A 27375-nucleotide genomic window follows, 5' to 3' on the forward strand; every position below is an offset into this window, starting at 1 on the left:
TAGCTATAACAGTTCTATTCAAAGCAGCCGCATACATGGGATGCGCAGACCCAGCTCAACCTCTTGAACTGAAGAACATTCACATTCAATGCCGCCAATAGCGAGTACGTCACAGCAAACGTAGCACTTCTTCCGGTTTAAAAAAAAGTTGTCAAATCGTCGGCCATCTTGGTTGCTGTAACAGCCTGAAATAAATTAAATATTACGACGAACCGGACTACACTACGATTTCATCGCCTAAAGTGAGTATAAAAATTAAACACTTTGCTGCGTTTCTGTTCGCTTGTTATCTACTGCCTAGTTTCAATAAAGCGGGTGTCGTTTTGAGCTCGTGGTCCAATAAAAGTTTTCATCCAATGGACGATTGTTTTGGAGGATGAACATAGGCGCCATTTCCCTCCTCGCTCTCTGAAGCGCTTATTGGTGGCTAGTGGAAGGGAATGGAGGCGGTCAGGAAACTGTTGGACAGTGGTCGCCATTTTGGCTCTGTAGTGTAAATGACTTCTATTGGCTCGCTGGTTCATTTTGAGCCCAAATGGTGGCAGTTTCTTAACTACCAGAACCCCTAGAAACCTTGATTGGTGGAATCTAGTCCGAGGTTTGATTGGTCTGAAGGACAGATCCAAACGTAGTCTTTATTGGTTAGACTCTCTTTACACCGCTTTACAAATATTTTAGGAAAACTCGCTCAAAGCCTTCTAAAACCACCGTTATTTCACTTCTCCTAATTTGACGAGAAACACAGTCAGTGCGGCCTGCTAACGTAGCGAGCACTGTCTCCTACATTTATGCCGCTCTTTTTATAGTCCTTATCTGAATATACAATCTTATCGACTGTAGATGTTTGGAGATTTAAATCAGTCTAACAATAAAAATTATATTGGACACTATGGGTTTCATCCATAACAACGTTATACACACATATGCTGATTGTTTGGTTTCGGTTAGCATGTCTCCCGGTAACGTTAGCCTGCTTTGTCGACTTGGTTAATGAAAAATACATCTGTTATTTGTAGTTATGTAACGTTACTGTATATTACTATTTATAAAAGGTGAAATAAATGTAATTTACTGTGTCTGATTTATTCGTGGTGGTATTTTTCCGTGTATTTTCCTTTTGCGGAATGTGCCGTTGTTGTCATCGTATACAGTGCAGACATAATTGTTCCTCTACTGAATGAGAATAGAAAAATAAAATATAATACGAACGCCTTAATTATGATATTTAACAAAAGCTGCAAGTTAAGACGCAATTGACATGGTTTTAATGTACCAGGTTAAATGGAGGTCAATTCGTTGCACACGATCTCACTATTTACATTAACGTTACAAGTGATTCATCAGTGAGCCTTTCAAGGCAAAATCATTGCTTATTGACCTTGATTTTACAAGAGTCATAATGGCATTCATAGCAACTGTTGCCATAATCTTGCAGCACTGTTGCTGTAAATAATTTACCTGCCTTCTAACGTTATGTGTATTTCAACAACAACAATGTATAGGAAGGAGTTGCTGCTATAGTGTGAAGTTTAGCCCACATTCTGATTTTCATCTCTCACATAATTAAAAGAGGCAAGAGTTTTCCCTTATTGCATGTTTTAGTTGGTGAATTGAAGGTTGTGTAGGCCGGTTTGCATGTGGGGACATGAAGTTTCTGGAAATAATGAGACCAGTCAGAATCAAGTGATGCTGTACAATGCAAAAGAACATCAAGTTTAGGTGCGGTCACATTAGCGAAATTTCACGGGCAAAAAAAGGTCCATTGTCAAAAAAGTAGAGATGTATGAAGCACAACTCACAGAACTTTTAAAACAAGCACTTTCTGTTGGTCAAAGTGGTAAATTCACATGATAAGTATTTAAAGCACTGAGGAGATCTTTTGCTCTCTGTGAATCATTCCAGATCATGTGGATTCATATTGAAAATGTGTCCGATGTCTTGTGTTTCTGCATGATTAGTCTTGTTCTTCTAGGAATAACCAAGTTAACAAATAAGTGATTTTAATAGCATAATAGTTGCATAATTTTTTGGTCACGTGATGAGATCACATACACCACCATTTAACATGACCCTTCAGGTCAACTTTATATTCGTTTATAAAGCGACTAACGTCGAGTTTAGGTTGCGTGTGCTGCACTGCATGCATGTCTCTGCACTCAAATGAGACTGCAAGTCTGACCTGAGTGACTTTCCACTTTAAATCATGCGGCTACAGCATGCGGCATCCTCTTTGAGCCTGCTCTGGGCCAATCGCTGTTCATGGGCTCATTTGCATCATTGCAAGCCTGGCCACTCCGCTCCTCGGAGGGGCGGGCTTTAGAGACATTTAGTTTGACATTGTAAATAAGCAAGGGACAGTTGTTTGAGAAGTCAGTTGTTCAGTCCAGCTCCGTCCAGCCACAGTAGAGAAGACGATCTGCAGGGGACAGATTTTCCAAGGCTCGCAAACCGAGGCAATCGTCCGCTCTCCTCGCGTCCTTTATACAACTTTCTGCTGCTTTTGTCTGGTGGTTTTTTTCTCTCTCGTTCTTTTCGTTCCCTGACCCCTATCCTGCTGCTCAAGGTAACTTAAAACAGGAAGTTGAGTGTCTGTGAAAGGGGGCGGAGTGGAGAGGGTCAGCAGGGAGGAGGGGAATGACACTGCCTAAAGACGGATGGTTTGACCAATAGCGGCAGAGACCGACTCGGGCTCATTTGAAGAATCCAACAAGGGGGTGGGATCTTAGAGATAGGCGGGCCGAGAGTATCGTTTAGCAAGCTAGATTGATTACACTCGAGTGTTAAAGGGAAAGCAGTCAGGAGATTTTTGTCCCGACTTGTTCTGTTGCTCTGCATTGCTCTCACACTTTTCTTTCTTTTTATCCTTCCCTTTTTCTCCACCTCTCGCCTGTTTTTCCGGTCACTCGCAGAGCCAGGGGTCAGCTGAAAGACAAACAGTAGGGTTGCCAGGCAGAGGCCAACTCCAGGCTTCAGGGGACTCGGACAGGGGAGGAATGGGAGGGGGTTGTGTGTTTAGGAAAAGGGGGAGGAGGGTGGCTGAAGAAGATGGGCTAGTTGAAGGGGGAGGGGTCGGAACGGGGGGCGGTAGGTGATCGCGCTCCCCTCGGCTCGGGGCTTTGAACACAGCGGCGGATCGCCTATCCCACACAGCCTTTTGTCTCCTCTGGGACAGAGCCTGTGGAATAAAGACACTTACGGAGACTTTCGAGATGTCCTCCTCCTCCGGCACAGCATATGAAGGGCACGGGGTAAGTATGACTTGCGACTGCAATCAGACAGTAAAGCTCTCTCCCCTCTCTCTCTCTCTCTCTCTCTCTCGCTGCAGTAATGGGATGCTTCCTCTGTCCTCCGCTGCGCTTTTCTCCTCCTCCTTTCGTCCTCTACTTTTCCCCTTGCTTGAAATCTGAGTGTACTTCTTTGTGTTTTCTCTCCTGTTCATTTTTAAGTCCTTAACCTGACTACTAATGTTTGACATGATGTAAACAATAACTAGCTGGAAATTTTAACTTTCCGGCATTGAACTGCACATCGTACTCTTTGATCGCAGTTGACCTTTAAGTACATCTTGTTCAGGTTTACTTCAGACTTCTTGAAGGTCCCGTGCTGTCGAGTATCTCCGCTACATCTGTGATGCTTAGAGATACAGATAGAGATGATGGTCCTGGCTGCATTGGACCGCTAGTCCCGGTTCACCTTTCAAGGCCCAGTTTCGTGGCTTGTTTACACTCTCTTGACAGTGAGAAAGAGCAGAGGGCGGTATGGATGTGGTCTCTACGTGACCAACATGGATTTGGGTTTATGGGGGGACTCTTCGCACCCTTAGTTCATTATTGTCCTCAAACGATGCCTTGTTACGGAATCCAGTCGGATTAAAGTCTCTCTTCCGCTTGTGCACTAGAAAGTTTCCATTGGTGATGGTATTATGGTCCTTTTGGGGAAAGGAGTTACTAAAAATAACTCTAGGTAAAGCCTTGACTGCTGTGTCTCAGCGTGATGTGTTTGGTTAAGATTTGATCATTTTAGCTCCTTACTGCACCAGATTGCATAAATGTTCAAGGGTAAAATGTCACACCTGACTAACGTTTTTGCACATTCCCTCTCGTTCCCCGAGCTTTACTCTTTAGGTTGATTTGAAATGTCAGTGCAGAACCTTTAAAGTTTACAGTTGGGTTTCTGGCGTCGGCACGTCGTCGCACCTTGCCGTTGCTAACGGGCCCATCGGTGGATGAAGGTCACAGGAATGTGAGAGCGGCTCCCGCATTCGATCCGTCAGCAGGGAGAGTGTGAGACCAAGAGGACAGTGCATCCCTCAGGGGCGCACAGACAAGAGGGGGCCATTCACCATCACGCTTCTCTAGGGACGGCATCATTACACACACTAGGGTCGCCAAGTTGCTGCAGTAAAAGTTGAAAAACCAGTCTCCATTCTCTTTCTTTCTGTGCTATAGTATATCCCTTACTCTCCCTCTTCCTCCCCCTATACTGTATTTTTTTTCTTCTCTTTTTGTTTACTGCCAAATGACCTTGAGAGTTCAGGGACGGCTTCCTGGAGTTGACGCGAGGCCGAATCAAGGGCAACTTTGGAATGATTGATCCGTGAGATCAGAGTGGTGTTATTGTCCAGCCCCTATGTTTTTTGCTCCAAACAAGAACGGCTATTTGTCGGTTAATTTGTAATTCATTGCCGGGTGCCTGGGTGCATTTTGTTGTGTCCGAGTCGATGATTAACCAGTAACCGCAGCAGGCTTTGTGGGTGTTTTTTTTTTTTTATACCAGCTGGCCTTTTTGAGTGAATGTTTGTGTAGTTAATAAGTCCAGAATGTAGTGTCAGAAATGTGACCTTTCTGTATGAAAGAATGATCACAGAAAACATCTTGTCTGTGTGCTGTAATTTTAGTTAATGAGGCTGGTTTAGGTTCAGAAACTTAACAAGTAATGCATAATAAAAAGAGTTATCAAAGTTTATAAGCAGGTTTTTAAGTTTTAAGTATTGTCAGTAAATTATACAAGTTATAAGCAGGTTTTTATGTAGCTGAGCTAGGCCTATACATGAGACAATATGTGTTTTGATTATTTGAAGGATCTACATCACATCAATTGTAGTCCGATTAATACATGCTGGGAATTGCTGCAAGGTGAATGGTTAACGGGTGTTTTCAAAAACGTTTCACCAGGAATTATCTTAAATTTTTGTTATAAATTTGTTATAAACATCAGTTGATGTTTTTCATTACTACTGTATGTTACTACTTATTTGTTTCTTTTAAAATACATTGATCTTGCCATGAAAAAAGCCATAGATGCTGGTATGGCAATAAAAAGAAACAAACAAACAAACCAATACATGCTGGGTGAAGAGACAAGTCTGACAGAAATCTGACTTCATTTAAATCTATTTAAAAGCTCTGAACTTTCATTCTAACACATCTTTTTCTTTCCATTATTGTCTTCACCTGTTCATGAGGGGGTTTTTTGCCCTCTGGAATGCACCAATATCAGATAAGATTGAATTTCTTCTATGTGCATGCATTTAGTTTTGGTTTTCATAAACCATCTAGGTGAGGCATGCTGGAGATGAGGAATGTGAGCAAAAATCTTCTCAAATGTAAGCAGTTCAGGCAGGGGTTTAGTTTGATGTGGGGTTGTCAAACAAAAAAGCACACTTTGAAATAAAGTCTCTTGTTTTGTAGCTTTTTAAGTCCTGGCTGTTAAAATTAGGCTCATTCTAGAGGTGAGCTTCAATGACTGAAGGAAGCTTAGATCTCAAGTCAACACAACGACTGGCATCCACAACCCTGGTATTGTCTCATCAGCATAGCTGATTTGAATCTCTCCAGCACGAGGAAGTTATTGTTCTAAATTTTTATCTGCCTATTGCGATACAGCCCAAACTGCAGTCATCACTTATGACTCTCTTCCTTGGAGGCCTCAGGCCACACTTTCTCTAACCATTAAATATCAGCTGCACAACCAGCTTAATTCATTTTCTCATCAAGGGGGTAATTTGTAATATCAAATCTTTAAGAACCGCTCATCCTTGATCACATTGGAATGTTTGAGCGTTCCTTTGCTGCAGTCCTCCTGCACGACGAAAGCCGGGCTGGCAGTGATGTTCTTGCTGATTCAGCCTCTGCTAACGGCATTGACTTTCTGAGACACAGAGTACCAGCGGTCATTGCCGTCGAGGCAACCAAACAGGTCAGGAGAAATCTAACACCAACGTTGCGTTCTGACTTGCTGAAGGACGATCGTGACTAAGAGTTGCACGTGCACTGAGCTGAAATTCAAAAATGTCAAGGTGATACAAGTAATTGGAAAAAAAACTCCCTTACTAAGTGCTGTAATTTCACCCAATTTGTTATTATTTAATATTTTATTTTGAACAATTCCTTCATTGTATCCATATTTTAAGATCTCAAAGGTCTAATTTCTTTTTTATGGGTTATTTGTCACTGGCCAAGTTAAGGGTCCCCAAGTCATTAGTAGTAGCCCCCTTTTTTTTAACACAATACAAAACATTCCATGCTCAAAAGAACAAGCTTTCTTCCCACAATGCTCAGTCAGAGGTCTCGCTCTTCCCTTCTCAGGTTGTGTGTCTCAATCTGGTTAAAAGTCAAAAATAGCTCCCACTCAAGCAGCTGGTCTAGGCGAGCTTTGATTTAACCTATTTATGTCTCCTTTAATGGAGTGTTATCTCATTTAATTTGCCTCACAATTTCCCAGGTCCGTGACAGTAATTGCCGCTGTTATCGCCTGCTAATTAGCCAGCTAGTTTTCTTAATGGTCTTACTTGAGACGTTAAATGATCATTTCTTATCAGGCTTGCGCTGGCACATCAACACTCGCAGATGTACATCAGAAGACCATCACAAGATCGACACCTGATGCAGTTGCTTCCGAGCCACTGATGATTTTTCTTTTTATGTGCATGCTTAATAAATTTGATTGACAGTTGATGGCTTCAGTCAAGCCTGAAATGAGCCTAGAGCTTATTGACAGCGGAGTCACATGACTCATTGATTTGTTTTGTGCTTGTCTAATGCCACTAATCATGATTGTTTTGAAGGCAAATAACTAAACGTGATTTTTTTTGCTATCACAGGGTGATCGTAACCATCCTAATGCTTCGATATACGTAAGAGGAATAAGAGATAAAAGCAGGTCACCGCTTATCGCCAGTGATCACGCACGTTTCGCTGTGTTGCTCCTCCGTTTGACCTACATAGTGAGGCTGCTCAGCAGTCCGACTGCTCCCCCTCCATTAAGCCCTTGGCAGTTTGTCTTGTTATTGGATTATGGCTGAACTGCACGAGTCCGAGTACTTTTTTACTGCCTCGCTCCTGCTCCTGTGGCACCCCACCCTGCTATTTCAGGCCCTGTGTTTTCTTCCAGAGAAAGAGAGAGAGATGCTTTGTAGCGTCCGTGGCAGCACAAGCTCAGGCAGGCTGCCTGCAGAATTCCTCACATGCCATAGTAACCTGCCAGCTTTGCTCCTCATTTTTGGTTTGTGTTAGTTTGTTTTTGGATTTGCGTCAGTGCCGAGCAGTACTGTCAGATCGGCACATTTGGTCCGGCTCCAAAGCTATTTGGGTATCCAGATGTGCACTCCAGGCTTCAGGTCACTGGCACGGAGGAGGACTTTGTTCTCCAGGTTTTTCACATATGGATTCTTGGCTTAGTTTACACACTGCTGAGTTGACCAATCGCTCCATCGTCAATTGCACCGGGCGTTTTACTGTAGTGACGCACGGGCTGATCACACAAAATTATTCAGACTTCTTCAACTCCAACTAAACGGTGTATAATGTGGTTTATTATCTCAAAGCTCAAAAGGATTACGTCAATTATGAAGCTTGTATGTGAACATTAACCTTGACCCGTCTTGTTTTCTCTCCCTCTTTATCTCCTAGCAGATCTGGAGATGTCGGCGGACTCATTTGGAGCGGGCGGCAGCGATGCCCAGCAGAGCCTACAGACCTTTTGGCCCAGAGTGATGGAAGAGATCAGGAATCTTACTGTGGTATGAGTTTCTCCTAGCTTTTTTATCTGCTTTACTCTCACTCAGATATTCCAAAAAAAAAAAAAAAAATTGCAGCCAAGTTAGCCAACTATGTAGTACCTCAACATGAGTCTACCGCTGTTCATTAATAGGAATTATTAATATTTTTGCGAGTTCTCCTCTAATGCACTCTCGCACTGTTTCAGAAGGATTTCCGTGTGCAAGAGCTTCCTCTTGCTCGCATCAAGAAAATTATGAAACTGGATGAGGATGTGAAGGTAAGAGCAGGCGAGCTGAATCAACACAATCTGAGCTGATGGCAGCACACTTCCTGTCTTTGATTCTTGAGAAAGCAGCAGCCTAGCGTTTGTCGGCTGTACATCAATTGGCCAGTTGTGTCAATAAGTAGTGGAGTTTGCTATGGCAAGCTTCACTATTACTATTGTTCCTAATTAGAGTTTGAGGTTTGTTCAAATTCTTAGCCGTGAGTATTGATGTTCTGCATATTTTACAGACATGAATGATACATCAAATGTATGTTGTTTCTTGAGAGATCTGACTTGCCTGCCAAAATAAGACAACCACAAAAAAATCCCTGAGACTTCAATGGAGAGCTTTGAGCCATTTTTTTTTTTAGGATAAAGTAATAAATATTACAGAATTTTTGGTTTTGGAGGGTTGAATTCATTGACAGATACAGTTAGCGCTTCTCCGATTACGTGTCACTTGTGAACATAATACCATGAACGGCATACCCAGTTCAAATACCCAAAATTAATTACTAAAACTTTATTTAATTAAATTTTTTTTAGCTAAATGAATTCTTTAATTTCAATTTCTGTGTTACGGTGAAAAAATTCACCCAAAAATGAAATTTCTGTCATTAATTACTCACCCTCATGTCATTCCACACCCGTAAGATCTTCATTCATCTTCAGAACACAAATTAAGATATTTTTGATGAAATCCAAGGGGGGTTTCTTTATCCCCCATAGAAAGCAACGTACTTACCGTCATTCAAAGTCCAGAAAAGTACTAAAAACATCGTTAAAATGTCAGTGTGACTACAGTGGTTCAAACTTAATGATATGAAGTGACAAGAATACTTTTTGTGCACAAAAGCAAAACAATAATAATAAAAAAACTTGGATTTCATCTACACTTTTTTTTGAGGCTTCAAATAAAAACTGAATGTTTTTGTGGTCCTCTCCAAAAGCAAAGTTAATATTTTCAGTGGCTTCGGCTGCAGTGTGGCCCAATTTGAACCACTACAAAAACGATAATCTCCTATTTTCAGAGCACTTCATTGTGAGAAGAGAAATTATTAGATTCAACTGAGTCATCTGGCCATTTACTGTGAATCAGCCTGATATTGGGTATTGTGTAAACACTGAATACACATTTTCCAAGAACTAAAAAGGAAGAACTTTTCTCATAATAACCTCAGTTCCATGTGTCACCAATATTTGCTCTTCTTGCCAGATGCTTTAACAAAGCAACATGCATATAAACAAACCTTCAAGTATGAATAAGAACATGGCATCAGTACTGCTGAAAGAGCAAGGTCATTTCAAGAGTGATGTGAGCCAAGTATTAAGTGGTGGTAAAAACACTGATGCCCTTTTAGTGCAGTTTCATAGAGTGAGAGACATAAGAACAATTAGACATACAGGGTGGTGTATTTGCTTGATAGTTTAATCCTTGATGTTTGTAATGAGCTGGTTTAACCCTAAAGCAGACAGACATCACTGTCAGTTGTTCAGTACAAAGATATTGTGAGTGATGTTGGAGAGGCCACAGGACATGATCTTCCCACACAGCCTTAGCCGCGTGGGAAGCAGGCATCAGGTCAGGGTGGCGTCCAGACGCTTAAAATAACCTGCAGCTTAAGAGTGGGAAGAGAGAAAAGCCAAGGCAATTAAGAGCTCAGGAGCAGTGACATGGGCAAGACCCTGGGTCAGGTCTTGACGTAGCCTTTTAGGTCACTGTGTGTCCACTTTGTCTAACGACAGGTTGAAACATGGAGGGCATGGGCGTAGTGTATGGAAAGAATTGTATGTGTCGTCTTTTTATCTCCCCTCTATTGATTTGCTTTGGTAAACTTCCGTAGATGATCAGTGCTGAGGCACCGGTGCTGTTTGCCAAAGCAGCACAGATCTTCATCACAGAGCTCACTCTCAGAGCCTGGATCCACACTGAGGACAACAAACGGCGCACACTACAGGTCAGTCATGTCCATTCGCGACTTCTCTTTCACCCCTTACCCTAGCCAGCTGAGATAAACCACCCTCTCTATGACAAAATGATCTGTTTTGTCTGTTTGTTCCTGTTTTTTTGGAAGAGATAGAGAGAAGATTGTGGGTGGGATCAGGAAATGACCCTGAGCTTGCTTCGAACGGGTCACCTCTGCAAAAGTGCCACTGTGTATTTCAGACCACTAATTGCTAAGCCATGTTTCCAATGACCGTTATGTATAGTTGCTCAGTTTCAATTTAAAGAGCACCTATTATGCTCTTTTACATTTTGAACTTTCTTTAGTGTGTAATTTTGCTGTTTAAGCATGAAAAATGTCTGCAAAGTTCCAAAACACAAAGTCACTCCAAAGGAAGTTATCCTGTATATCAGTGCACACTGTTTCTGAAATCCCTGAAACTCGCAAACAAGGCCCGATTGAGTTGCATTACTAGTTTGTTGTCGCCATGTTCAAGAGACGCTGTTTTCCACCCTGTATCTAACTGGGTTATGGTAAGCGCTGTGACATTTATGAAACACACTTGAAGCGGTCGACCAATCACAACACACTGATTCAGCCAATCAGAGCACGTTGTCCTTTTCAGAAGGAGGGGCTTCATAGAGACAGAAACTAAAACAGAGTTGCATTTCCCAAAAGCATCGTAAGCCTAACAGTAGGCTGGTGTGGAGTGGGCGAAGCAGAGCGAGCGATTTCAATTCATTCCTATGGAAGTCGAGCTTCATGCTCGCTAGGTGCATTGTGGGATTGTGAAGCTCGACTTCCATAGGAATTAATTGAAATCGTTCGCTCTGCTTCACCAGTGGACACCTACCGTTAGTTGATTATAGAGATCATTGGTGGCAATTGTTCTATGACCAACTTGGGCTTACTGACAGACTGGGAAGAGAGGTGCTGCAACAATGTAAAATATGTAAAAAATAATGCGTTTTTTTGTACATTCAATCATGAAAACCTATTCTAGTAGAGCCCAAAGACAAAATCAAGACTTTGTTAAAGGGCATAACAGATCCTCTTTAAGACTAGCTTGGGTTATTTCCTGATCACACCCACCATTTCCTCCCTATTGTTTCTTGTCTCCACCATCTCTGTCCAAAAAATATATATTTATATTCAGTGCATCTGACGGTAAAGAGTCAGTGACATCCGTCAATCACTTTTCTCAAGTTTAGTACTTTCAAATGGAGTTAAATGTCAGTACTTGCAGTCATTAAAATGCATAAATAAATATATGAAGTGTAATTTTAAGGTGTGCTCACATTTACTGTTGTTCAGTGAAATTTCAATGGCAAAATCCAGTTTCAACAGTAATATGTGCGATCAGGAGTTTCATGTGAGAGCAAAAAATTTCCCCACTCAGAAGCTGGCCATTCAAATTCACCAACAGAAAGCTGCTTGGTTTGGAAGTGACTTCTGTGTGAGCTGTGCTTCATACATCGCTACACTATTGACAATGGACCTTTTTTTTTTTTTTTTTTTTTTTTTTGGCATGAAATCATGCTTAAATTTCGCTAATGTGACCGCACCTTAAGCCATCGTTCCTGGTATTTTCTTCACATGAATAGGTCTAAAAAGCCAAAGATTTAAAAATAAAAGGTTCCTCCTAATGCTACATGTGCTGGAGCCATGACACAGCTTGTCTGTTTTTGGGAAGAGCCCCCCACACAAGCACCCCAGGGCTTATCTCTGTTCCACTGTAGCGTAGAGTCTAAAAGTACATCTCCCATGACCCACTTCCTTTTTTTTTTTTTTTTAACTGATTTTGCCTCTCTTGGCTTTCAAACAGTGTCCTGAACCCTTGCTTGGGTTCATAATAATAATGTCATAATGATATCTACCAATATATATATATATATATATATATATATATATATATATATATATATATATATATATATATATATATATATATATATATATATATATATATATATGTATATATGTATGTATGTGTGTGTATATATGTATATATATGTTCAAATGTAAAAGAAACCGATTCAAGTAGGCTATTAAACAGAAGGTTACACATGAAGTAAACATGAATGTGAATGGAATAATTTCCATGGAAACAGTTGAATAAAGTTAATAGTCTGCAATATAGCAGCCCATGTCAAAATAGCCTTTTTCCGACGTGGTGTACGGCAACAGGTTTTGGCGCTGAACAAAGCTGTTATGACTGTTAGACCGTCTCTTTAATATGTAGATTGTATTAGCGCTCAGCCTGTGAGCTTGCAGCTGGCCCACAGTTCCATTGTGAAGGCATCACGCCAATCTGTGTCACCACGACAACAGTCGTCAATGGAACAACTGCATGGATGTGACCCTTCACCACCAGATATTAATCATGGTGCTAAAAATAGCTGCTGATCTGGGGGGTGACAATGGGTGGTCTTTGCAACCAATATCCTGTGGAAAATACCACTAGTAGTCTGTCAGTGGGGTGAGATGGTGTCACTGTTCACAAGAACGCTTGATGTAGCCAGTGTTTATATTATATTATATTATATTATATTATATTATATTACATACAAGTCAATGAGCATCATCCTTTTTGTGAGTGTCTCCACTCCTGTGAGCATTCGTTACATGTGGTTTTAGTCTTTTGTTTTGACTCTCTGGTCTTATTTTCTGTTTTCCAGAGGAATGACATTGCCATGGCCATCACTAAGTTTGACCAGTTTGACTTCCTCATTGATATCGTCCCCCGGGATGATCTCAAGCCTCCAAAACGACAGGTGCGGAAAAGAGAGGAGCTTCAAGCTGTCAAAATTGATCGGCGTCTACAATTTTTTTTGTTTTTTTTGTCTTCTTCAGCGTCTATGAAGAGAAGAGGGTGCTGTGTTGTGTTTGGCAGCCTGGGGGCGCTGTAAACATCCTTGACTGGAAGCTGGGTGTAGGGTTTGTGAAGGCTTTCAGTCGGATGTTTGCAGCGCTCTGCTTCCCCTATCTCTGCACAATCAGACATCATATTTATTCATTTCTTCTATGTTTATTTTATGAATGTGGCCATAGCACCATGTACCTGACTCCAAAAACAACCATGTGCCACAGCACTGGCAGTAGAACAATGATTGGCAGGGTGAGAAATTAATCTTTTTGCCCACCAGTCACAGATTTTACCATTCACTCAGATGCTTTACCAACCCTTTTCATTCTTTCAGTTGAAATAACTCACTACAGGGGTGTGACGGGACAGTTGGCTCACGAGAGGAGACACGAGATTGAGTTCACACGAACGAGACGAGACAAGATTTTTACACAGTATTTTTAAGAAATCCTAAATGATGAAATACATGAATTGAAAAATGGTCTGCAGGTGCATTTGAAATGCTTTAAACATGTCATTTCAGTTCTACATTCAGAGAATGAATTATCATATGCAGTAAAAGACAAGAATACTCAAGGCAAGCACTGTAAAAGGTTTTGCCATAAACTCGACTGACTGGCTTCTCTCCTGTATGATTTCATGTCTTTTCAGACCATAGAACTACATGATTTATGAGCTTCTACAACTCTTGACCTCCTAACTGAAATTCTTTCCACACATTGATCATAGAAATAAAAAAGTATAAATAAAAATGAATAACAGTTTTCTCTTAGTCTTAAGTGCAAATAAAAAGTGCAACCATAATCAAAGTACTCTCTCAATATTCAAAGTGCAAATAGAGACCATATTTTTCTTTAAGCATGATACAGAGCTAAGAGATGGTTCCAACTACACAGCCCAGCGTAAGATCGCTTTCATATTGGGAGATATCTGCATGCACGCTCGCGTTTTACGAATCCTCCGCCATGGTCTTGTCAGTCATCTCGCCACTTACTCTCGTCACATGATCAGTGAACTTTGATTCCTGCTGCACTACGTACAACCCCTGCAGCTCATGTTGGATGAACTGGATGGAATTGAAGCGACCGTTATCCAAATGAATGAAATGATTTTTATTTCTATAAAAACAAAACGACAGTGCAGGCGTAATGTAAAGGTAGCGGTGGAGTAGACAAGAAATCTTGTCACATTTAAATCTCACAAGATCTCATGGCACGAGATTTCGTCACACCCCAAAACTCCTGAACATCATGGAGTTACACTGATCAAAATGTATTAGTAATTTGGGCATCTTATCATCATCATCATCATCATCATCAAACAAAGGTTTTGGTAATAAAGACAACAAAACAAACATTTCTTAAATTGAACTTTCTTTTTGGTACAGCAAGGATGAAAAAAAACAGAATCACATACAAGTAACTCTAAATACCACAGTGAGAAGACAAAACTGACAGTTAGCACATGTAGAAGGAAGGAATTTACCCAATATATCCAATGATCCAAGCCCTCCTAGCTCAGCGAAACCACAGTCTTTGTTCGACCTGAGGGCCGCAAAGGTCCTGCTGTGTTTTTTTGTGTGTGACCAGGTGTGTAAACATCCTACACTCTCAGCTGTGACATCACCAAGCTGGGAGAGGGATGTTTACTCTCTTTGTCACAAATAGATCTTCAGGAATGCATGGGGAGAAAATATAAAGATACTTAGTGCAAACGTTGGGTATTCCTACTGTTTGTGTGTAAGAATAGCACAGCTGATTACCTGCCATTATGCTGCGGTTGAGTGTGGGAGTTCATGCCACAGACTGCAGCTAAAGGTCTCGTTTCTGTCCAGCTAGAAGATTGCATTACTCGCTCTTGCTTTGCCTATAAGTTATTTATCTTCCTCCTGCCTCTAGTGTTACAGAGCTAAAATAATTTATGGAGATGTAACCGGCAGATAGGCCTTATGAACTCTTGATTTCATGCATGTTTATGGGATTTATGAATTTTCTCTTGGTTTGTGACGATTCTGCTGAAGTGTTCTGCAATATAAGGTATATATTTCTCTATAATTGTGCCCGTGTGTGTAGGAGGAAGTGCGTCAGTCTGTCGCCCCGACTGAGCCGGTCCAATATTACTTCACCCTGGCGCAGCAGCCCAGCGCTGTGCAGGTCCAAGGTCAGCAGCAAGGCCAGCAGGTGGCCGCTCCCACCGCCACCACACTACAGCCCGGACAGATTATCATCGCTCAACCCCAGCAGGGCCAGGTAATCCCCACTCGCTTGCCACAAACCCAAGGACGCAGTGCGTAAATGGATTCTAGCGTCAAAACAATGATCTTTGAGACTAAAGGCCCGTTCACACCAAGAACGATAACTATGAAGATAAATATAATAATAACTAAGCCATTGCAGCCATGGAAGCCAACAAACTAACTGGGTCAGAGATCACAGATTCTACCCAAGCTAAAAAGTCTGCAATAAAGTCATTGCAATCTTATTCATTAGCTGATCAACTTCAACTCGTTCACACAGAACGCGTCTTTGTGTCTAAAAACGTGAGACACAGTGGTCAGGAATTCTTTTTAAAAAAAAAAGCGCAGAACGCGAGATTCTCGAGACGCACTTTTAAGACGTGATGCACTAACGTCAATAACAAACAAATAAAACAGTTGCCATGCCAACTTGCTACTGTAAACAGAAGCTCAAAATGCTTGCCCCGCCTCTGATGTCTTCTGATTGGTCCACTGCTTTGGAACTGACATTGATGAGCCGCGCTGCGTGTAAAACTTGACACAGCGTCTTAGTGCGGCACTCATGTGCGAGGCGCTGTAAAAGATGCAAGCGTAACGGTCAAGCATGTTCTTCTAGGGCATTTACAGATACAAACAATGGAAAAGTAGCGCACTGGAATAGAAAAACGCATTCTGTGTGAACGAGCCCTCAGTCTTTCCATTGTCAAGTGCTCTCGTTCCTGTTGCTTGTCCTCAATCTGGCAATCCACGTGAGCGTCCAGTCTGAGGAGGAGGATGCAGGGGAAATGGCTCTCTCCAATGTTTTGAATTTGGACTGTAGTACCCATTTAGAGTGCTAGCTATCCATATTACATACTGCACCTTTAAATGTGTGAACTCAATGTTTTTCTTGGAATATCCCTTTAAGGCTGCATCGGAAAGGCATACTTCTTTACTATATAGCAAAAAACAGTATGTGAAAAGAATAGTACCTCCGAATTCACAGTATACATAAAACGATAGACTAAAAATACCCGGATGAATTACTATTTCCTGTGAGATTCTGAAATGCGCATATGATGGACACTTTATTAGGGAGAGGCCATGGCAGTGAAGTGATGCAACCAACACTGGTAGATCACATGACAATGACAACATGGTGAATATAATATGTTTGGATTACATTCATACTATATAGAACATACTTTTTTTTTAGCAATCACAAAGTAATCACTTATTCAAAAGAAGTACTTAGAGGGTATGCGTTTTTGCTCACAGTCTTTTAAGTAACATTTTGCATATATATGCATTTAACACAAGACAATGTATTGATGACTCATTTGCATGACACAGCATATAGCAAATCATGATTTATGGCTATGTTGCAACTAAAGCCTTTTGAGTATTAAATAATATTATTTAATAGTTCATTTAAATAATACAGACTATGTCCCACCCAAATTTCCTGTTTCAAAAGGAAATATTTCAAAGCAGTAAAGAGAACTGTCATCTGTAGGCTTGGTGAACGTTGTTTGCCCTTGTAATTACCTTGGTGTATATTATACTATGGTCTGGTGGACAAAAGCCTGAAACTTTATCGTACCTACACTCTCGCACAACACTTGAGAGCCGATTACTTCGATCAGCTCATTACAGGATCATTTGCAACATGATTGGTGAAGGTTGAAAGCCCAGAGGTGTCATTCACACGTTGCTATCAGGTGAACGGTAGAGAGTCCAGTCAGTGTCTCATGTGATATCAGCAGCCCTCTCCACACCTGTTTTGTTGTTTTTATTTAATTAACGTTTTTTTGTTCATTTTTACTGGTTTAATTTCACCGGTGCGAGGGTGCTCTTTCTCACTTTCTCGCTCTTTTTGTCTGTGGTGGACCGATCAGTGCTGCTTCAGCAAGCTGCAGTTTGCTGACCTGTCAGATTTGGGCAAAGTTGTGCTGCAGTCACCTTAGAGAGCACTCGGGACAAATATATACAGTGGGCTTCAAAAATCTTCAGACCACACTGAAAATGAGATTCAAAATGTAACCTGGAAATAAATTTTAAGATTTTGAAAAAAATGAAAACAGAAACATCACAATGTAAGGTCACTAATCAAATAAGGAAATGTGTGATATACTTATATACTATACATATATACTTATGCTTTAAATTGATCAAAAGTGACAGTAAAGACATTTATAATGTATAACATTTCTAAATTTTTTAGTCCTCAAATCCTACAAAATATTATGCATTTTTGTGGGAACATGATTTCTGAAGGATGATGATGCTGAAAATTCAGCTTTACATCACAGGAATAAATTACATTTTAAACTATATTGAAATAGAAAGCAGTTCTTTTAAATTGTAATAATATTTCACAATATTAGTGTTTTTACTGTATTTTTGATCAAATAAATGCAGTCTTGGTGAGTAGAAGAGACTTCTTTCAAAAGCATTAGTAAAATCTTAACCCCAAACATTTGAATGGAGGTATATCTACATCGAAAAGAAAGAAATAAGGTGATGCAAAAACAGTGGTTTAGAGAATGTATGTACATGAAAAAGGCAACCACGTTTATTGAAAAATTGACAAAACATTTGTCAAACTGTGACCTCTTCCTTCATGCGCTCTGTTCATGCTCACTTCTGTTTGCCTTTTAAGTAAAATTTATTAGTGGGGTTTTATCTTCATACCTGAGGACAGAGAGTCAGTTTAGCTTCATCTCACTCACTGTCTGCTCACTGCTTTGTGCCGCTTTATGCAGTCATTTCCCCAAATGAAAATCTTCCATAAACTGCCATTGTTTTTAAATTTTACACCAGAGCTGTCACTCATCTGCTGTAACAGACGGCTTCATCTTCACTCTGCTTTAGTTAATGTCTGTTCACACTGAATCTGAAACTATAAAATGACACGGTGTCTTATTTTCACTGCAATTTTTCACACTTAAATTATTCACACTAAAACCAATGCATAATTTAAATTTAAATTGTCAATAATACATATTATTATTTATTAAAAAAAAAATATTGCAGTGTGACATTTCAGGCTTAGTGTGAATTCAGAGTTGTTGTTATTATTTCATTAAAAAAAGCCTTATGCATGTATTTATGTCTTCCCAAATATGTGGATATGCTGTGAATATGACTTTAAAGTCTGTTCATACTACATGAGGCATCACGCTTTCATTTCTTTACACTATTTTGTGGCTTCTCGGTGCACTGCCTTTTTTGTTGCATTTGTATGTGATGTTTGAGTGTGCGCTTTGCATGTGCTTGCTTGTGTTGTTAAGTTCACTCTCTCTTTCTGGCATTATTCCTCCTCTTCCTCAGGTATTGCAGGGAACCACCATGCAGCAGCTGCAGCAGGTGCAGGTTGCTCAATCACAGGCGACACCTATCACGGTAAACACCTCAAACCCCTCAAAATGGCTCCTATTCTTCCCCCAAAAGTCTTTCTTTGGAGTACAAAGGAGCTTTTTTAGGGCTTTATGTCATGACAATTGAATAAGAACTGGATTTCAAAGCACAATACAATAGTAAAAATATCTCAGTTTGGGTACTATATCACGTACTATACATTAAACAATGCAGTAAATGGAAGCAGATGTATGGTAATACAGTGCTACTGCCTGACGGTTAGTTTATAGTTTATATCATATAATAGAGTGGTGCAGGGATGACATCAAAACCCGGAAGACTAATTCTCCACTGGTTTCCTTGAGATTTTCCTAAGGGGTTTTATGATGAGGGTTTTCAGTTTTTGAGTAAAACAAGGTGTGTGGTTGACATAAGTTTGACAATACTAGAACATTTTGTTCAACAGTGTAAACTGCGCACACTCACACCCCAAACATTCTAAGCTAGTTATTTACTAGAAACATATGAAGCTTGTTTGTGCCACTGAATAAAAAATAAAAAGGTATTATTGCGTCTTTTTATCTCAGAATTGTGTGATATGAACTCGCAAATTATGTCAGAATTGCGAGACATAAACCCGCAATTCTGAGAAGTCTCTTTTTTTCCCTCAGAATTGGACTTTATAACTCGCCATTGTGAGTTTATATCTCACAATTCTGAGAAAAGAGGAATTGCGAGAGGAAAAAAGTCAGAATTATGAATTATATCTCTCAGTTGTGACTTAAGAACTCGCTATTCTGACTTTTTCTCGCAATTCTGACATTGTAACTCGCCACTAAATAAAAAATAAAAAAGGTAATTGTGACTTTTTATCTCATAATTCTGACTTTTTTTTTCTCACAATTGCAGGTTTAAATCTCACAGTTCTGAGTAAAAAGTCAGAATTGCGAGATAAAAAGTCGCAATTACCTTTTTATTTTATTTAGTGGCGGAAACAAGCTTCCATAGAAACTTGCTTTTTTTTCTTGTTTTTATATAAATATAACAGCTTCGAAATTCACATTTTTCAAAATGGGTGTAATTTATGTTGTAGTGTTTATTGATTTGAGCTTCACTCTTGTGGTTACTGAAAGCGAGACTTCAAAAGGAGCCATATACCATTTTGCAATGAGAAAACTGTCATTATACAGTGGGTACGGAAAGTATTCAGACCCCCTTAAATTTTTCACTCTTTGTTATATTGCAGCAATTTGCTAAAATCATTTAAGTTCATTTTTTTTTCCTCATTAATGTACACACAGCACCCCATATTGACAGAAAAACACAGAATTGTTGACATTTTTGCAGATTTATTAAAAAAGAAAAACTTTAATATCCTAAATATTCAGCTCAGTTTGGCCGGACGGACAGCTCTAGGAAGGGTTCTGGTCATCCCAAACGTCTTCCATTTAAGGATTATGGAGGCCACTGTGCTCTTAGGAACCTTAAGTGCAGCAGAAATTTTTTTGTAACCTTGGCCAGATCTGTGCCTTTCCACAATTCTGTCTCTGAGCTCTTCAGGCAGTTCCTTTGACCTCATGATTCTCATTTGCTCTGACATGCACTGTGAGCTGTAAGGTCTTATATAGACAGGTGTGTGGCTTTCCTAATCAAGTCCAATCAGTATAATCAAACACAGCTGGACTCAAATGAAGGTGTAGAACCATCTCAAGGATGATCAGAAGAAATGGACAGCACCTGAGTTAAATATGAGTGTCACAGCAAAGGGTCTGAATACTTAGGACCATGTGATATTTCAGTTTTTCTTTTTTAATAAATCTGCAAAAATGTCAACAATTCTGTGTTTTTCTGTCAATATGGGGTGCTGTGTACATTAATGAGGAAAAAAATGAACTTAAATGATTTTAGCAAATGGCTGCAATATAACAAAGAGTGAAAAATTTAAGGGGGTCTAAATACTTTCCGTACCCACTGTAAATGAAAACATTACGGACATTAAGTGTTCGGCCATGACATGACATTGTAAACTTCAAACATCTTTCCCTTTGCTAAAAACTGCAGTGCAACAATGTCATCTAATGTTTTTTTACACTGATGTACACTACTGTTCAAAAGTTTGGGGTCAGTAAGATTTTTTTTTTTTTTTTTTTTTTTTTTTTTATTCAACAAGGATGCATTAAATTGATAAAGTGTCAGTAAGCACATTTAAAATGTTACAAAATATTCCTATTTCAAATAAAAGCTGAAATAAACTCATTAAAAAGTAAGTTTCCACAAAAGTATTAAGCAGCACATACAGTATCTTGATGATGATGATAAGAAATGTTTCTTGAGCAGCAAATCAGCATATTAGACTGATTTCTGAAGGATCATGTGACACTGAAGACTGGAGTAATGATGTTGAAAATTCAGCTTTGATCACAGGAATAAATTACATTTTACAATGTATTAAAATAGAAAACCGTTCTCTATATTGTAATAATATTTCACAGTATTAATGTTCATACTGTTTTTGTTTTTGTTTTGTTTTTTAATTTGATCAAATAAATGCAGCTTTGGTGAGCAGAATAGACTTATTTCAAAACAATAAAAAATCTTAACAAACCCAAACTGTTGAATGGTAGTGTATCTGATATAATAGATGAGCTAAGTGGATAATTGAAGGTTAAAGTCACCATGAGAACCGAAGAGAGAAGCAGATGTTATTCACACGGCCAAATCTGCAATTCATATGCCCTCTATTTGATGCTACATGAGGTCACTGCACGTCTCGGGCCAGATAAAGTTGTGCTGCTTAGTAAATTACTCTCGCCTATCGGGTGTCAGTTCCTGAAGAGGAGAGATCATCTGTCACACCTCCGCAGTTTCTCCACTCCACGCAAGAGGCCCGGGGTCAGTCTTGCGTCTCTCCCCTTTCCTCAACACGTCTTCAATTTCACTTTCTTTTGGAGGCCTTCCCAGCCCACAGGGCAGTGTTAGGTGTGAGCTGTAATGCTAATGCTAGCTCGTCTGTTCCAGCATACTTGTAAGGCACATGTCAGGATGAAACACAACTTGTATGTACGTTTAAAGCCGCAGTCCCACCCTCATGGCTTTCATCCTTCCTCTTTCAGAGTGCTCCTGTGACCATGCAGGTGGGCGAGGGCCAGCAGGTGCAGATCGTGCAGGCGGCTGCACAGGGACAGGCTCAGGCGCAGGCGGCACAGCCGGCCGGACAGACTATGCAGGTCATGCAGCAGATCATCACCAACACAGGAGAGATCCAGCAGATTCCAGTAAGATCTGAGAGAGAAGACGTTTACCTTTTTGTCATTTAGAGATTATAGATTGGTTATAGGGATTGTAGCATAACCGTTCTGAATACAGACCAGACAAACAATCACACCTTTAGTTGAAGGTAATGACGTGTGCTCATCAGTGCCCCCTTGTGGTGTCCTGCAGGTGCAGCTCAACACCGGTCAGCTGCAGTATATTCGCTTGGCTCAGCCCGTCTCAGGAACACAGGTTGTTCAAGGACAAATACAGACGCTTGCAACAAACACTCAGCAGGTAAAGCATGAAACCTTTAAATAAACACATACAGACCTTAAATATGGTTAAAGATATTCAAATTGGCACAAGGGAGGAGTGTTCACAAAGCTTTTTAAAAAAAGTCATTGGGTCTCATTCACTAATAATTGCATACGCTATTCGTATTTATAACCTCTCGTGAAAACGTTCAGCTTAATTGCGCGTACGCACATGAATTTGTTCTTAACCTCATTCTAATGTTGATTGGAGTATTCTAAATGAGCATCCACATACCTGAGGAAAGTAATTTACATAAAACGCATCCAAACCATGTCCATATAACGGCATTCTGCACACCCTTTTCTTTCACCACTCTCAGCAAACATGACGCTCTCTAAAGTCGCGTTCTCACCTGAGAGCACATACAGCAATGCCAAGAGTGCCATCCTCAAAACAAGTTCAAACGCAGTAAACGCCTTTCATACAGACATTACAGACCTCTGATTAGCCATATATATATGCGTACGAATGTATGTATGTGTATGTATGTGTATATATATATATGTATGTGTGTACATACATACATATATATACAGGGAGTGCAGAATTATTAGGCAAGTTGATTTTCCTATCATATTTTTTTCCCAAGCACATTTTACCAATTCCAATCCACATCAATCTTAATAACTACTATTAATATTGTTTTTAATCATTTATAAGTGATATATAATTGTTCATGAAGGCTGGAAATGAAAAATGCCTTATATTCAGGTGTGCAGAATTATTAGGCAAGTTTTCTTTTACAGGCAAAATGAGCCAAAAAAGAGATTTAACTCAGACTGAAAAGTCAAAAAATATTAAATACTCATGAGAAGGACGCAATACTAATGCAATACTAGAAATTGCAAAGTTAAAGCATGACCAAGGGACAGCAAAATGCTCATTGGGTCAGCGGGGTCAGACAAAAACAGGTGGAAAAGAAAAGACACATGTTAACTGCAAAATAATTAAGAATTAAGGTGAAGAATTAAGTGTGAAACCATCAGGAACCCTTTAGTCTCCAGCGCCACCATTTTCCAGAACTGCAACCTACCTGGAGTCTCCAGAAGTGCAAGGTCTCAGGATCTCAGAGACTTAGGTTAGCTAAAGAATCCTAAAAAATGACCTGCACTTGATAAGAATCACAAGCTGAAGTGTTATAAAATACATGAAGACTGGGTTTTAATAGGGCTTATAGACAGACAGCTTGAGAATGACTCCTGATGGACCAGCACCACATCCTCTTGTACCACTGTTTGAAGAATTTATCCAGAATCTGGCAGTAAGGTGTTTGAGTTCACTTTTAGTCCATCTCTTATCCTGAAATGTCTGTCTTGCAGAGATGGACTAAAAATGATCTTCCAAAACTTACTGCCAGATTCTGGAAGATAAATTCTTCAAACAGTGGTACAAGAGGATGTGGTGCTGGTCCTTCAGGAGTCACTCTCAAGCTGTCTGTTTATAAGGCCTATAAAAACCCAGTCTTCATGTATTTTATAACACTTCAGCTTGTGATTCTTATCAAGTGCGGGTCATTTATTAGGATTCTTTAGCTAGCCTAAGTCTCTGAGATCCTGAGACCTTGCACTTCTGGAGACTCCAGGTAGGTTGCAGTTCTGGAAAATGGTGGCGCTGGAGACTAAAGGGTTCCTGATGGTTTCACACATAATTCTTAATTATTTTGCAGTTAACATGTGTCTTTTCTTTTCCACCTGTTTTTGTCTGACCCCGCTGACCCAATGAGCATTTTGCTGTCCCTTGGTCATGCTTTAACTTTGCAATTTCTAGTATTGCATTAGTATTGCGTCCTTCTCATGAGTATTTAATAATTTTTGACTTTTCAGTCTGAGTTAAATCTCTTTTTTGGCTCATTTTGCCTGTAAAAGAAAACTTGCCTAATAATTCTGCACACCTGAATATAAGGCATTTTTCATTTCCAGCCTTCATGAACAATTATATATCACTTATAAATGATTAAAAACAATATTAATAGTAGTTATTAAGATTGATGTGGATTGGAATTGGTAAAATGTGCTTGGGAAAAAAATATGATCAGAAAATCAACTTGCCTAATAATTCTGCACTCCCTGTACACATACATACATACATACATACATACATACATACATATATATACACATACATACATACATACATACATATATATACACATACATATATATTTTTTTTGTGTATGTAAGTTATTGATGAATCATGATTTGAGAATGTTCGTACGCAGATTTCACTCACAAATTTGTGCGTACACATGCTTAGTGAATGAAAGCCATTGTTTTTGTTGTTGTATGCTGTTTGGTGACACTAATGGCACAGAAGTTACACACTTCACTTTTAGGCAGTTGTATATTTCCTTCATTTGATGAATGTAATTTAAAATTCTGGGTGTAATCTTGTTTAGATTTCACAGACGGAAGTACAACAGGGTCAGCAACAGTTCAACCAGTTTACTGATGGGCAGGTAATGACTTGCGACTTTTTTTTTTTTTTTTTTTTTTATAGTTTTAAGACTTTATATACAGTATTGTGCTAAAGTCTTAGGCCACTACCAGCTTTGTTGTTTTAGCAATGTTTTAATGGCCAAGTATCCATATTTATATTTTGGTCTTTATTACGATACCAACACAAAATACAGGAAATATGTACACAAAATGTAACAAAAAACAAAAAAAATCAGTGTTTAGTGTGACCTCCTGGACTTCTTTTATTTTCTCAAAGAAGAAAATCCTGAGAAACTGCTCATCATCATATTTTGAGAATTTTCTAGGCCTTCCAGTCCTTTTCCGTTCCATTTAGGTTTAAGAGAGCCGGTTCCTGCTATTGTTCAAGTGTAAGGGGAGGTCACTAAATACTTGCCACTTAAGAGACTGAGAAATTATTATATATGGTCATTATACCATTGCTAAAACAACATCTAATGGTGCCCTAAGACTTTTGCATAGTATAGTATTTGCATTTATTTGGTCAAAATACAGTAATATTGTGAAATATTATTACAATTTAAAATAACTGTTTTCTATTTTAATATATTATGAAATGTAATTTATTCCTGTGATGCAAAGCTGAATTTTCAGCATCATTACTCCAGTCTTCAGTGTCATAAAATGAAAATTTGCTGATCAATCAGCGTTTCTTATTATTATAAATGTTGAAAAGTTTTTGTTCCCCTTAATATTTTTGTGGAAACTGTGACACATTTTTTTTAGGATCCTTTGATGAATAGAAAGTTAAAAAAAAAAAAAAATAGCATTTATTTGAAATAGAAATCTTTGGTAACATTATAAATGTCCTTACTGTCACTTTTGATCAATTTTAATGCATATATTCTTAGCATTAAAATATTAAAATACACACACACATTGTATGGGTCAAAATGATCAATTTTTCTTTTATGCCAAAAATCATTAGGATATTAAGTAAAGATCATGTTCCATGAAGATATTTTGTAAATATATCAAAATATATTTTTATGAGTGGATATGCATTGCTAAGGACTTCATTTGGACAGCTTTAAAGGTGATTTTCTCAATATTTTGATTTTTCAGATTCCAGTTTTTTAAATTTGGTTGTATCTCGACCAAATATTGTCATATCCTAACAAACCTTACATCAATGGAAAGCTTATTTATTCAGATTTCAGATAATGTATAAATCTCAATTTCAAAAAACTGACCCTTATGAGAGGTTTTGTGGTCCATGGTCTCACACACACACACACACACACACACACACACACACACACACACACATACATATATATCAGTAACATGCATCCCTCCCTCTCTTTCTGTGACTCTACAGCAGCTGTATCAGATCCAGCAGGTGACGATGCCGGCGGGACAGGAGTTGACCCAGCCCATGTTCATTCAGTCCACCGGCCAGACAGCCGACGGCCAGGTCACCACGCAGGTCAGCGCAGACTGAGGCCCTTCGTCCCGACACCCCCGACCACCACCGAGCCACCACACACCAACATCCTTCCACTTTCCCTTCATCTCACGCCATATTCTGATCAAGTTCTCCGTTTAATTCAGCAATGGAATAATAAACTTTAGATTTGAGCTTCATAATTTACCGTCCAAATGACATGTTTTGCTGTTTTGTTAAAGTGTGGGTCTCTTTAATACAGTACTGAGCAATGGAAGGATCAGTGTGTAGTGGCAGAGATTTGCTTCCTGCCATATTAATTTCAACTATATGTCTTCTGCAATATGGCAAAAGTATGAACCCACTGTCTTCCTTTCAGTATCGGTAGAATATGTCCTTGTTTCATAGTTCAATGTGGATGTGGGTAGAGATTATGCTTTCAGGTGTGTTCAGTGATTGTGACATTAGAGTGAAGCTCGTGAAACTGCAGCTGGAGGGCGCTTCTCAGCTGTGGGGCATGTACAGTGGTCTTTTGTGAAAAATATCAACCTTTTTTGTTTGTTTGTTTTTTAAGCCCTCATTCATTTTGACAGATCATGCCATCTCATGATGTGTAGAGTTTGAAACTTGATGATAAAAAGCCATAATCTACACATTCTGTATCTCTGTAGTTTAACTCTAGTAAATGTTATTAGTTCAGTTGTAGTATCTTGTATAGTTTTGAAATTTGATAACATTGTATTTGTTAAAGGGCTTCTTATTGTTGGGTTTTCTACATGCGAATGGTCCTCCTCGTGTGAATGTGTGTGAATGTGTGCAGGTAATTGATGTGCTTTCCTTGCGTGTCTTTCTGGACCAGATTTAAAGACTTCTTCTGCCCCTTGCAATTGAACTTCACTGTTACCTACTTGTAAAAACAGCTTAATTAAATAAAAACCCTTTTATATAAACTGTTTTAATAACAACTTTTTTTTTTCTTCTTTATTTTTCATATTATAATTGTTGGTCATGTTGTTTTGCATGTAGTTATGACTGCCAGCATGAAATGCAATACCTAGGTACAAATTTTATTTTTGTCCTTTTTTTTTTTTTTGTAAACAGACCTTGGTTTGTGAGAAAATAAAAACTCCCAAAAAAAGATGGAAATTGTGATTTGTTTTCCCACAATATATCACATATTTTTTATGAGATGCAGGTTTGACTCTGGCCTGTGACATGTCCCAGTTGCCAACCAAATAAAGGCCCTTAACTATTTTAAAAAAAATGCTTTATTAGGTTGTTAACTTTGAGAA

General features: G+C 39.2%; 1 protein-coding gene across 9 annotated transcripts; it reads left to right on the forward strand.

Annotated features, from left to right (window-relative positions):
• Window positions 1-85: 85 nt before the first annotated feature.
• On the forward strand, window positions 86-27033 carry nfyc (nuclear transcription factor Y, gamma). 9 transcript variants are annotated; one of them, XM_048201609.1, is made up of 11 exons: window positions 86-242; window positions 7914-8020; window positions 8206-8277; window positions 10110-10223; window positions 12890-12985; window positions 15150-15326; window positions 18626-18697; window positions 21766-21927; window positions 22094-22201; window positions 24618-24677; window positions 26018-27033. In XM_048201609.1, exons 2-11 carry the CDS (start codon window positions 7922-7924, stop codon window positions 26138-26140), a joined length of 1083 nt encoding a protein of 360 aa, XP_048057566.1. In that variant the 5' UTR covers window positions 86-242; window positions 7914-7921; the 3' UTR covers window positions 26141-27033. The 9 variants fall into 9 exon arrangements, with proteins under 9 accessions (XP_048057566.1, XP_048057570.1, XP_048057574.1 ...); XM_048201613.1 differs by having other exon boundaries at window positions 8209-8277; XM_048201610.1 differs by having other exon boundaries at window positions 90-242; window positions 7911-8020.
• The last annotated feature ends 342 nt before the right edge of the window (window positions 27034-27375 follow it).

The sequence above is a fragment of the Megalobrama amblycephala genome, linkage group LG9 (assembly GCF_018812025.1).
Source record: "Megalobrama amblycephala isolate DHTTF-2021 linkage group LG9, ASM1881202v1, whole genome shotgun sequence".
NCBI lineage: Eukaryota > Metazoa > Chordata > Actinopteri > Cypriniformes > Xenocyprididae > Megalobrama > Megalobrama amblycephala.